This window comes from Aedes albopictus, chromosome 1 (assembly GCF_035046485.1).
Source record: "Aedes albopictus strain Foshan chromosome 1, AalbF5, whole genome shotgun sequence".
NCBI lineage: Eukaryota > Metazoa > Arthropoda > Insecta > Diptera > Culicidae > Aedes > Aedes albopictus.
The window spans coordinates 236553675-236567418 of NC_085136.1; the positions used below are offsets into that span (position 1 = coordinate 236553675).

Sequence of the window (13744 nt, forward strand, 5' to 3'; positions counted from 1 at the left end):
TTTTGCTCAAGCCTAGAATTCATTGATTTGATAAATTCATATTTGTCTTTTTTTCGTTTATGCTTAAACAGTTGTTTTCTGTAAAAGAAATAAATTTGATTTTCATTGAAACACAATGCTATTGAACTGAACTTCTATGAACTTGAAAGTTCCGATAAAGTTCCGAGTAGTATATTAAGCAGCTTTAAAGTTCCGCGAAGTTCAGATAAAGTTCCGAATGGAACTTTCTGGCTGCTTAAGAGGCTAACAATGAGCCTTTCCGGAACTTGTGACCGAAGTTCCAGCAAGGCTCATGGTTAGCCTCTTAAGCAGCCAGAAAGTTCCATTTGGAACTTTATCTGAACTTCTCGGAACTTGAAAGTGCATTTTGTCAAGGGAAGCGGAACTTTTGGTTACTTGGGATCGAAGGTGTATTAAAAGGGTTCCGGAGGGTTTATCTACTTGGTGTAACGTCCCCACTGGGACAAAGCCTGCTACTCAGTTTAGTGTTCTATGAACACGTTTAAAGTTATTAACCACCGTCAGCACCACGCTTATGCTGAGTACAAAAAACGAGATTTTTTAAACGTGTACAAAATACAACAGCGCGGACGCTCGAGGGTTAACTGTGAGCTTCCTCTGTCAATGATCATTCTACATGTGTACATCGTGCGGCATGAAGATACTCTATGCCCAAGAAAGTTAAGGAAATACCCATTGCGGAAAGTTCCCTGACCGACCGGTAATCGAATCCTAGAGTGCTTTCATGTGAGCTTCAGGGGGATTTCAGAGACATTTTAAAGCGTTTCATAAATCTTTCAAGTGATATTAGAAGGGATTTAAGATGTTACCGACTGATTACGCCTGTAGGTCATATGGTCTATAATATTGTATGTTGCTTTCATAACAAAACGCGCTGCCAACTTCCAGTCGGCATTTCTGAATCATCGCAACGAATCAAGCACCACCTCTGCTGCTGTTTGTGTTAGTGAGATCAGTGAAACGTCAGACTCCCGCCTGCTGATTAGCTGCGACGACTCTGGCGACGGTTTCATCCGCGACGGATTCAAATCGTCGCGTTCGATAGGGGGGAAACCGTCAATACTTAAGTTTTTGGAGATTCTTTAGCAAACGTTGAACTCACTACTTAACAGCACATATGTAGTTGCATGAGGCTGTACCAGCATGAATTTCATTCAAACACACAAGTTATGCATATAGATTTGATGGCAGATGCTCAGAAGAACTTGAACCTGATAAGTTTCCAAATATGTAAAGTGAGTAACTATTTAAAGATTCTCATTCGGGACACTACAAGCAACACTACAAGGATTGTCATCGAATATATCAAAAAGCTCACATTCATTGTGGAATACTGTGTTTATTTTAATGTCACTATTCTTTCTTCAATGAGAACTCTACAAGTAGACAGTAGAAGGTAGACGTAATTGCTTTACAAACGATGTTCACTTCCATGGACCATTTACACAGTCATTACAGCGCGCGCCACTTACACGATACGATCAACTTAAATCTACATCAACACATTTTCCGCGTAGCCGATTAACAGCATCCAGAATGCATTCAGCGAGTCTCTATCCGTTCGGTGACGTTTACATAAATTAAAACAAGACTGCATCTCAGGTTTTTTTTCAGACGTACCTATGTCGTTGTGGAAGTGTTCTGGGTGGTTTGCGGAACAGACCGCGATCCCGATCGTTGTACAAAATGAGCAGAATAAAAATTAAATTACAGTAAATTTAAGCCTCCTGTTATTATATAGCTATTAAGTACTCATTATATACACATTTAATACAGATTTTCTATCGCTCACTTGCGTTACACTCATTACGGTTAATGCCTGTCTCGCTATCCATCTCTTTCATTCGCACATGTCATAACCGCTCGGGAACTGCAAACCGAGCGGTTCGCTCACAATGATAAAATAAAATCTCTTTCTTGCATTCCTACTTGAATTGAAACAGGGTTAAACAAAAATGCCTACATATAGCTAAAGAAGACAATCACTGGTACAAATTGCAGCTCCTGGAACGGGTTCCCTTTCTCGAACCAAATGCTATTCGCTTTCTTCTTCGCTCCTTCACTCTGGTGCAGCACAGCCGAGTAACTCGCTTAATTGAACGATTTACAGATCAACAACAGCGGCGTCAGCAATCTACATGGGGGGACACGCACTTTACTCATCAATCATGATTCTCCGCGGCTGCGTGATTTCTGCCTCCGATCCAGTAGACTCTATCGAGAAGTCGCAGTCGTCTGAGAATCGCCCGGTTGGGGTTTAGTCTATTTGGCACAGCTTGCTACGTTGGACGTTGACCAATTCGGGGCATAGGAAGACAGCAGCGTCTTGTTGCTCCCTCACCCATTGTGGTGCATGTTCTCCTCGTCGCTCGGGCAGTCGTCCATATCGATGAACTCGTCCTCGTCGTCTTCCGGGCAGCTTCCGCCCGAAGCCGGACTCGAGGTCGAACGGTTCTGATCGCTGGATTCGCCCGACTTGCCCTCCTCCTGTTGCATGCGCTTGTGCTTGGTGCGCCTATTCTGGAACCAGACTTTGACCTGCAAGGAGAAGGAGGGGGAAACGGTCGTTAGAATTTTATCAAATGCTGGGGGAAGGGTCTTCAACCCCTCGAGTCAATATTTGTACAACAAAGTGGTGACAATTTCGTCGGTAACGAGTCGGGGTCGTCAGTTTTTTTTAGTCCGTCGCCAAGCTTTATGATTGGCATCATGATTTATCGCCCGAAATTGAAAAGGGGACGAACGTGCCGAAATTGGGAAGTTCTTGGGTGTCTCTTCCTCGTGGCGGATTAACCGCTTGGGCAATAAATTTAGGCGCAGGAAATTATACCCGGTAAAAATCACAATCGGATCCGGCCATCTTGATCGTTTATCAAACGCCATAATTGTAACTGTTTCGAGTTTGATGACGGAATCGCGGCAATCATTAAATCGTGTGGCGGCCCTGAGATGGGAGATTGATGCAGGGCCTCCGAGAGGAAAGCAGGGCCCAGTCGTTTGATGTTTATCATCCCCCCATCAATTACGGGAGAGCGCCATCATGGGAAGAAATCGTGTTCAGAATGTTGACGCGAGTAAGAAACATCAAGTCGAAGGAGGCGACCCTGTTGTTGTTGGTGGTGGTGGTGACAGCAGAAGTGGTTGAAGCAGCCACTTGTCATCCAAATACTACCCCACAGTAAAAAAGCGAGCCAACATCTCTGACCCCCATTGTGCGTTGAACCCCATTTTGACAGCAAAATTTGTAAACAGTAAACTTTTCTGGACCAACACTTGAAAAGCGCGTAATATTTTCCACAACAAAAAAGAAAATTTTCGAAAATACTAGAGAAATTATGAAAAAATCTAATTCTCTTAGCTGAAATATGTTACAATAAATAAAAACGTGTTCAAATTAGGCCGCAATTGGGGATGTAAAGAACTTTTTTTGTTAAAGAAAAAATATCACTCGTAAACTGCACCTAAATCAAATGTTTGACCTGAAACAGATGATGACTTCAAAAACATGGCCGCATCGCAGCTGGTTGGGTTGAAGCAAGCCGCCATTTGTCGTAATCATGTCACACGGGTGTCAGCACGCTTGTTGGCGGCAACCAGCGGTTGTTACACATTTGAACAAAAACGAGACCGATAGCAGCCGAAATTAGGCGAAGCGAGCGTGACAAGCATGGCAGCTAAGGTGTAGGTATGACTGGTGTGTCATAATTCGTTTGATTTCACTCGGCTGACTGAATGGAACAAACGCTTGAGTGCGCTTGGAGGAAACGTTGTAATTACATATCACCATCGGCCATTTCAAAAAACACGAACAAAGACATGTCTTAGGTGGATATTTAATGTTTTCAATAAAGTCGATCAGTAGCAAGTACGCTTTCACATCGACCTCTAAAAACTAGGTCAACGGGATGTAGAGAGCGAAATTATCAGATTAAAAAATGGCTTAGAGGAAAAAAACGCCCTTTCTGCTACAATACTGCGTCGAGAAACATCTGGAACATTCCGCGACAAAGGGTCACGAATACTCGGCAAGAGATGAAAGGTCAGGCCAGAAACCCTTAGCTAACCCTACGTCTCCACTAGACAGGTCTTGCCATTTTGCTGCCAGAAAGATAAAACGTAACAGAAATGATCAACACCGCTGTTTTCCATGCAAACAGCGAGAGAACATTTCTGTCATAACACATCTGTCCAGCAAAATGGCAAGACATTTCTGTCTAGTGGAGACGTCGGGTAAAGCAAAAGGCTGTTGCACCACACCGCAGAACAGGTGAATGACGGCATACGGTCGAGAGATCTAGGGGCAGCGGGCAGGTGACCTAGAAAAAGGCAGACGAAAACAGGCGAAAGGTTCAACTCCAGAAGCATGACGAACAAGGATGAAGCGAACGTTGTGAAGACCAGTGAGGAAGGTCTTGATGTTCGGTACACCATAAGAAGGCTCAAAAGAACAAAGAGCTTGAAGAGAAGCTCCGGGCGACCGGAGGTGTTCCTCCTATGTGTCGACTCAGTAAAGGGACCTTCCAAAGGACAAATGGCGGTTATCCAGTTTCCAAGGATGCGGCTGACAATGCATTACGAATTGGTAAAGTGACAGTCGATTGGTCAGTGTCGATCGTCGAGTCTTATTTAGCAATCGGTGGTGGTGTGCTTCAGATACCAGGATTTTGGCCGTCTGGTACGAAACTGCAATGGATTAGATAGATACAAACTGTGCAGGAGGTTGGCTGTCGTCCACAAGGCGCGAATGGATCAAAATAAATGATAGTGCATGATACGTGGAAGCAGGGGATAAAACAACCTTTTAACTGGTGGCCCAAAGCGTCCAGCTTGAACAGGCGATGTACGGTAAATCACAGTAGAGGTAAATCTCTACCACTACTGGGATACCGCGTAGCAACTGCTAAGGCAACTACGAACGGAGAAAAGTGCGACGTAGCAATCATCTCGGATCTGTATTCGCACACCATCCGGAGATGGTAACATGGTAGCGGATGAAGTCGCAAGAGCAGCAATATGAACGGTTGGAAACCACTTACAGAAAGTGGCGACAGAGGGCTCCATGACTGCCAAGGTCAACGGCTTCTACATACATGCTTAACTGATACAAACCTCCACGTTGAACGATAGATCGGTTCAATCAAGTTCCTACTCGATCAAATAATGGAGAAACTTAGTGATAGGAGGCCAGTCGTCATTGCCGGAAGTAGATTGGGCAAGCCGTTCCACGAGCCCCATAGGTTCGAACCTGCCGGAAGCACATTCAAGGTTGAACGTAGTCCCAATCAACGAAGGCTTCACAAGCAACTACAGAAGCAATGGCAGGGAGACTATCATGGATGTAACGTTCTGCAGCCCTACATCAGCGAGAAGCACGAATCGAAGAGTATGTAAATACTATCCACTGAAAGTTATCACAAAGCGATTCAATACAGTGTAGCAGTACAGGTATAAGCGGATGCACGCGTGGATAAAACCGCTGAATTCGGGAGAACTGGTTTCTACTCCGGTTCGAGCTTGGGATGCAACTATGCCGAGGAAGGTACAGTCGCGGCACTTCCACCATCCAATTTTACTGGCCAGGTCGAAACTGCCTACGATCTAGGATAAGGAAAGGATGATAAATAAAGGGTAGCACTCAGAGCTCTGTTTAGGGCGACAATAATTGCTTTTAAAAAAGGAATCAAGAAAAACTATCCAAAAGGGTGCCTTCAGATTTGCGATGTCAATGATAAGAGGCCCAGCTACACAATCCGTGAAGTGCCCTAAATTCCTCAAAACGAGTAAATAGTTGACCTCCGGGGGTGGGAGGGAGGCTCGATAAAAGGGGGTTTCAAGGGGTTTCATGGGTGTTTTAAGGGGTTGTTTCAGGGGACTTGAAGTGTCTTCTTATGATATTCTGTCTAGATTTGTAGGCGTGTTCATGGGATTACGGGGAATTTAGGGACATTTAAATAGTATGAAGGGGGTTTCAGGGACGTTTCAAGGGGCATTAAGGGTAATTCAAGGGATCTCAAGAGCCTTTAAAGGGCTTCGGAAGGGGTTTGAGGTGCGTTTCAAGGTAATTCAGAGTCATTTAACCTTCCGTAACTCGCGCGGTTGACTACCTACGTCAGCACCACGCTAATGCTGAGTACAAAAAGCGAGATTTTTTCATCGTGTTGTACAAAATACAACAGCGCGATCGCTCGTGGGTTAAGAGAGTTTCAGGGTGATTCAGGAACATTTTAGGGCCTTCCTAGTGGTTTTAGGGGCGATTGATAGCATTTCAGGGGCGTTTCGTGGGGTCTATGGACTCTTCTAAAGGCGTCCAAAGGGGTTTCAGAGGCATTTCAAATTGATTATGATGATTTCAAGGGCATTTCAATGGGATTACAGAGGTTTTAGGGACGTTTCGAGGCATTTTAGGTCAGGGTCGTGTCAAGAGGTTTCAAGAACACCTTTTAATCAAAGGGGTTTTCAGGGGCGTTTCAAAAGGTAATGTGATGGGGTCTCTAAAAATGCTCTGAAACTTCCAGAACTACCTCTAAGATCCCCCTGAAGCCCCTCGTGATGGGGTCCCTAAAAATACGCTGAAACTTCCTAAAATACCTCCAAGATCCCCCTGAAGCCCACTTGGACCCAATGTAATGCACATGAGAGGCTCCGAAACCTCCAAAAACTCCTCCGTAAGGCCTCTGAATCTCGCCGAAAATGCTTCGAAACTTCCTGAAATGCCCCTAAAACCCCCTTAAACCCCCTCGGACCCCATGTAACGCATCTGAGAGGCTCCGAGACCCCCGAAAACTCCTCTGTAACGCTTCCGGAATGCCTCTAAAACCCACCGAAAATGCTCTGAAACTTCCAGAAATACCTCTGAGATCCCCTTAGAACCCGCTCGGGCCCAATGTAACGCACCTGAGACGGTTCGAAATCCCCGAAAACTCCTCCGTAACGCCTCTGAATCACGCCGAAAATGCTCTGAAAACTCCTGAACCTGAAACTCGGAAACCCCCGAAAACGTACCTGTAACGCATACAACATCCGTCGAAAATCCTGTGAAACCCTCGGCAATGCTTTCGAAAACCCCCTCAGACCGTCGAAAACACCCCCTAAGATCTCCTGGTACCCCGCTGAAACCCCTTGGAACCCCCTGAAATGTTGCAATAGGCTTATTTTTCGGAAGCTAACGATCACTCTTTTCTCTGGTGGTAAGTATAAGAACCCTATGAAAAGAGTGACTCCGTAAAAAAGTGCCATGGCGCAGCATAGGCAAAGTGCACTTTTTTCACTTTTCATATTGAATTCCGCATCGTAGAGAACCAAACGAGCACTTTTTTTAAAAGAAAATTTAATTCTCAATCAGATGCGCTTAGATCCGGTAGGTACTATTTATGTGAATAATTTGAGGAGCTTTAGCTATGCCTCCGGCGGACAATCTTCCGATTTTTTTTGTTAGCTGACTAATCCGGTGTCTGTCGTCGTGGGCATCGGGAATGATGATATTAAAAGCCATAGCCAATGGAAGATATGTACAAACAACCGGTGCAAAATATGAGTAAATTTTGAAGACAAAAAAATGTTTTTTTTTTATGTGAACAAACGATTTTTTTCTTATCTTACTCAGCGCCTCTACAATGGGGGGCCATTCGAATTCTTCTATAGTTTCCGTCACCAAATATTCTAATGCACAATATTGGTTCAGAGTAGCTTTCCCTTTTTTCCATTTGACGAAAAGTTTTCCCCGACTGGAGCGGGAGTCGAACCCGCACTCCGAGGCTTACAAAACGCCTAGACGACTGACGCGCTAACCGCACGGCCACGAAGTCCACTGCGTCCATTATTTAGGAATACAGGTCGGAGGGAGCGGACCTGGTGTGGGGGTTAGAACACAAGACTGTCACGCTGAGGACCTGAGATCGAATCCCACTCCCGACATACTCACATAATGTGAGTTCTTCCTTCGGAAGGGAAGTAAAGCGTGGGTCCCGAGATGAACAAACCTAGGGTTTAAAATCTCGTTAATACTGACAAAAAAAAATATGTATTGTGGTATGGAAGATTGGGCAGACACAAATTTTGATGTTCTCCCCCCTCATGGACTTCTGTCCAAATTCGTATTTTGAGTGCACATACAGCCTTTCAGTACACTTCGGACTATGTAATTTGAAACAACAAGGAACTCCAGTCGCCATCTTGTTCACATCGGACACCCATGAAAAAAAAAACATAATCAAACTTAACAGCTAATTACCTGCGTTTCCGAGAGGTTCAGATTCTGGGCCAGCTGTTTGCGCTCGGCTCCGACCACGTAGTGGTTGCTCTCGAAGGCGTGTTCCAGTTTGAGCAGCTGCGAGGGCGAGAAGGCCGTCCGGACGCGTTTCGATTTGCGGAACGGGATGAGGTAGTCTGTAAAGGATAAAGATGAGAAAGAAAAAAAATTAACGTTTCAGTTCAGTGGCTGTCTGTCACCTGCGAAAACGACGACGACGGGAATCTCCGCACTCTCGAAAATGACCCACATGTGCGCGAACTGCGGGGAGCGAACGAAAGTGAAGAACGACCGATCCGGTCGCCGCCCGGCGGTGGTAATTAGGGTTTAGTGCGAATTGGCCGCAAATTTGGTGGAAAATCGAGGGAAACTGGCACTACTTGATGGACCGCGGTGAAACGATGTAATCGCTGGTTAAATGTAACATTTGCAGTTGAGTCGGTTTTCAGCAGCGAGCGCGCACTCGTTTCCTTCCTCACGGTTCTCTCTCTCTCGCGCGTTCGGGCCTAAGCCACTTGTAATTAAATAATTATATATCATTACGGCAAATATATTACGGCTCTACTACATCGAACAACAGAAACAACAACAACGCGAACGCGGCTATGAACAACGGGCCCAGTGCCAACATCGTCGGATCGGTGCAGTGTTGGTAAACTGAACTGCACCGAGTTTTTCACTGCGAGATTCAGCGAGTGATGTAAGTTGGTGTCTACCCGAGTAGCAATGGAAAAATGGAGTGACAACACGTTTTGTTGTCAGTTCTTTTTGGAGGCTAACTTTTAAATACTCACATGCTTTGAGAGGAATTTTTTTGCAGAAATGAAATTTTGCAAAATATTTATGAACAGCTGAATTTTTACAGTTAAAATAAAAAAATATAATCCATTTTTGGCTGAAACGAAACACTGATTTCGTTTCACTGTTCTGCTCGGGCACTCTCTGTTGTAAGTATGCAGCCCGACAAGTGTATTCCTAAGTAGTCGTCACAAGTTAATTCCAAGCCCCGCATAAGCACACAGAGCGGCCCGCGTTGGAGGCCGGCAATCGGCCAAGGTGTGTGCAGCGGGCAAGAAACAAGCGAAAGCACCCTCCTTGTTAAGGGCAATAATACTACAACACGTTATAAGGCAATGATGTCGGTCGATGCCTACAAACACACTACACCCCCCTAAATGGCGACCGTATGCGCAGAGGTTGCACCCACCCATTGTCGTCATCCTTCGCCCCGGCGTGCACAAACGGACGGACACCGTGAAAAACGGATTCCAAAGTAGCCTGCGTAAATGATTTTTTAATGGAAGTTCATTTTCTTGATAATTTACAACTTTCATGGATCGTCCGCGTTCAATCAATTTTAAGCATCATCGTCGTCGTCGTTGTTGTCGGTCGGTGCCGTGATCAGTTAGTGGTGGTACTATCGGGGCGATAGCGATGAAGCGATGAAGTGTGAACACACTCTACAACGCCGCTTCACGCCGGTAGGCCTGCAAGGGCTGAATCAATTCACAAGTGCCGTAGAATGGGGCGATTTTGATCAAACTTGAACTGGTTGAAAGACATTAAAAACCCTGTTGCTTTAATATGATATTTTGAACCGGTGTAAAGTAAGGCGGTTAGAAAACGAAACAGTGTTACCCCCTTCTACGGTGGAGGCGTACCAAGGTGGTTTACGTCTACAACCAAGGAGCACGATAAGCTTCCTAATGCAGTGAGGAAAGGAGGCTCGAGTCCAATTAAATGGCAATCAACACATCTCCTGATTTCTGACCAACAAACTCCAAGTTCCAAGTTCTGCCGCAGATCTATGTCTACCAACCACTAATCCGCTGACTAGCTGACCTTTCGCGCTCCGTTTTTCCTCCACCGTTAGCCCCCGCACATGGGGGAGAAGTTCACACTAATTACGTTTTAATTAAGTCGACGCAAATTAACACGTTTGCGCTTTCGGCCGACAACACTGACTGCCGCATGTAGTTTGGAGCTTTGCAAAATAAAAAAAACTCACTCTAAGCAACGTCATCAACCTACAGCCACGCTGCTCGAGCCATGTGAAAATGGCAAAAGTTAATTCAATTAAAATAATCGTATCATCTGGCTGGGGCTGTGTAGGGTGGAGTTAGTACAAAAGAGTGATGAATCGCGGCAGCACTATAGTCAGTTGGTAACAGTGAGACGTGACAGCTGGAGTGGTGGCGGAGCAGCTGTTTTCTCGGTTGTCTTAACGATTTGTTGTACACAAGATGGTGTTGTTTTTTCAGTGCTAAATGCTGATAAAACGGGATTTTTTTGATAGTTATTCTTTCGTTAATGCTCGTATTTTCCGTCATTTTACTCTCCAAGAACGTTTTGAACAACCTTCACAGTTTATGCGGCAAGCTCAAAGATGCTCTACCGGAACTTGTTACGAAAAAATACTAATGAAACATTACCAATTTTCGTCGGACGCCATGTTACGAATCAAATCAAATCGGCCACATCTGCATCAGCTGAAAATGGAGAAGGAGCCTTCTTGATGTGCGGAACAAACGTAGCGCCGACATTGCGTCCGATCATCATCTCCTATTCGGCGAGATCCGGCTGCGCATTGCTAGAATTCAACTACAGGAGAAGAAAATTGGGCGCCGGTTCAACACCCGTGGTTCCAGTTAACGCTTCGATGAAGAGGTCCTTCGTCGAGAAACTGCTGAACCGTGCTGCGGATGGAAGCGTAGAAAATCAATTGAGCGCCATCAAGAACGCCTTCATCGCCACCGGCGAGAATAATTTGGGTGAGCTACGCAGAGGAGTGAAGAAACGCCAACGCCGCGATTGAGCGAGCAAAAACACGCGGAGCCAAAGCTGTAACCCGCTAGCGCTATTCGGCTCTCGAGAAGGAAGTGAAACGCTCGTGTAGACGGGACAAAAGAGCGGAGGCGAAGGCGACAAAGCCGCAAACAACTGCGACATCCGTACTATCTACGATGTCTCACGTCGCCTTAGTGAGACTAGGATGAATGCAATGATTCCCATTAAAGACACATCTGCACAGTTGTTCATCGATCTGGCTGACCAGCTGAAACGCTGGTTCGAGCACATTGGAAACCTTCTTGAAGCATCGGCCACGCTATCAACACCTCAGCGCTCATCATGATCCGCCAAAGATTCGGCGCATTACCCGTGTCAACACCGAAGCTCCATCAATGCAAGAGATAGAAACAACCATCCGTTGCATGAAATTGAACAGATCCCCGGGGTCGATCGCATTTCAGCCAAGATGCTCAAAGCTGACCCCGTAATATTTGCACAACTGCGGCATCAAATATTCGGCAACACATGGGAAATCGCGACATTTCCAGCCGACTGGATGCAAGGCGTCTTAGTAAAGGTGCCCAAAAAGGGCGACCTGACTGTATGTGATAATTGGCAGGACATCATCCTGATGTGCAACGTCCTCAAAGTCCTCTGCAAAGCGATCCTTAACCGGATACAGGAGAAAATTGACGCAACTCTCCGAAGACAGCAAGCAGGATTCGATCCTGTGTGGACCATATTGACACGCTCCGTATCATCCTGGAGCAAATCAATGAATTCCAAGAGTCTATCTACGTGGTGTTCTTTGATTACGAAAAAGCTATCGACCGTCTTAATCATGAAAATATGTGGGGCACCCTCAGGCGCAAGGGTGTCACTGAGAAAATCATCGGCCTCATTGAAGCACAGTACGAGGCATTCTTGTGCAGAGTACTGCACAACGGTGTCTTATCCGACCCCATCCGGGTCGCCGCTGGAGTGAGGCAACTATCGCCGTATCTGTTCCTCATCGTAATCGACGAGATCCTGGTAGGTGCGATTGATCGTGAACAAAATAGTGGGATACTGTGACAGCCCATTACCATGCACACTTAGAAATTCTGAAATTTGCACGAAACGGAATCACCAAAGAACGTAAACGTTTTCAAGACTGAATCATAATTTGGACTCAATTTTACGCGCATCATGTAAGTGCTGGTTGGTTGCGTTAGATGTCAACAAATTCGTTTCACCAGAAACGTAGAACCAGTATCACGTTCATCAGCCACCTTCTACCTCGGTGAAATAGCCGAGAGGTAAGAGATGTGGCTCACGATCAGGAGATCCAGTGTTTGAATCCTTGCATGGCGTTATTTTACTTTTCTGTGTTTTATCTGTCAAATCGGTTTTAGCGATTGCTAGACGCTAAAAAATAAGTTTTATTTTGGGGTGTCTTGAAAGACGTAAATTTACATGTTTCAACCTCTAAATTTGTGTTTTTGGAGATGCTCGTATATGTCAGGTTCAGGACACTTAAAATTACATGATATTTTCTAGGTGTGTGGAGAAACTAAATGACCTCGAATCGACTGATGACGTTGCTCTCTTAACTCAACGGTGCTCTGATATGCAGAGCATACTCGATGATCTTGCCGATCGCTCCTCAATGGCAGGTCTTGTCATCAACGTCAACAAGACTTATTCACTAGATGTAAACACGGTCAAAACTTCTAGTTTAACGGTAGGTGGGAAGCATTGGAGAATGTTGAAAGCTTCCAATATCTTAGTAGCCAAATGGCGGCCGATGGAGGCACCAGGATCGACATAGGTGCACGGATCTAGAAGGCGAGTTTAAGAAATGTATGAAAAAACAACAAGATTAGTCGACGCACCAAAATCCGATTTTTGACCTAGAACGTGAAAGCTGTGCTGCTGTACGCCAGTGAAACTTGGTGTGTATCAGTGGAGAACACTCAACGGCTGCAGGTTATCTACAAATAATGCCTGCGGTATAAAATTAGGTTCAGAAGCGGAAGGTGAGGTGGGTCGGCCATATTCTACGCATTGGTGGGAACGAAATCTGCAAGCAAGCGTTAGATTGGAATTCAGCAGGACATCGCAGCAAAGGCAGGCCCAGAGGCTCATGACGGAGCAGCCTCATCAACGAAATAAAGCAAGTCGACAGCAAATTTGACCTGGCCACATGCCAAGGTGATGGCGGTAGATCGCCCAGGATGGAGATCTTTCAATTCGGCCTTCTGCACCACCGTGGGTGCTCAGGAATGAAAGTTAAGTATTAAGGTGAAACGTAGCCATGTTTCGAAACATAACACAGAACACTACAAATGTACAATAAAATTAGAACACCACAAATATACACAAACGCTCCTGATTGAAAGTTTAGGGTCACCTCCTCAAAAAAAAAATGTATTTTTTTTAAGTTGTGTTGTAGATAAACTACCCAAGTAACAGAAATGTATAGATGTATGTCATCGACCAACATTTGAGATCACCCACCAATATGGTGTATGTAATCTTCCCAAGCTTGGCATCTTTGGCGTAGGCGTAAAAATGTGGTGCGTGTGAAGCGAACTTGTACAGGCCACGCGCGATTTCTTCCAGTTAGATATACCGTCAGTGAGTTGCTCCATGACCACATATCCCCTCCACCCCCTCGTAAAAGGGACCCAGTGTCCGATGATC

At 45.3% G+C, this 13744-nt stretch overlaps 1 protein-coding gene across 1 annotated transcript in view; it reads right to left on the reverse strand.

Annotated features, from left to right (window-relative positions):
* Positions 1-1322: 1322 nt before the first annotated feature.
* The window catches only part of LOC109425351 (homeotic protein empty spiracles), a 28794-nt gene continuing 16372 nt past the window's right edge, over positions 1323-13744 (reverse strand). Inside the window, exons 2-3 of the mRNA XM_019700602.3 lie at positions 8252-8406; positions 1323-2559 (exon numbers count right to left, since the gene is read on the reverse strand). Coding sequence (XP_019556147.2) covers positions 2359-2559; positions 8252-8406 — 356 coding nt within the window. The 3' untranslated portion in view covers positions 1323-2358. The remainder of the gene's footprint in view (positions 2560-8251; positions 8407-13744) is intronic.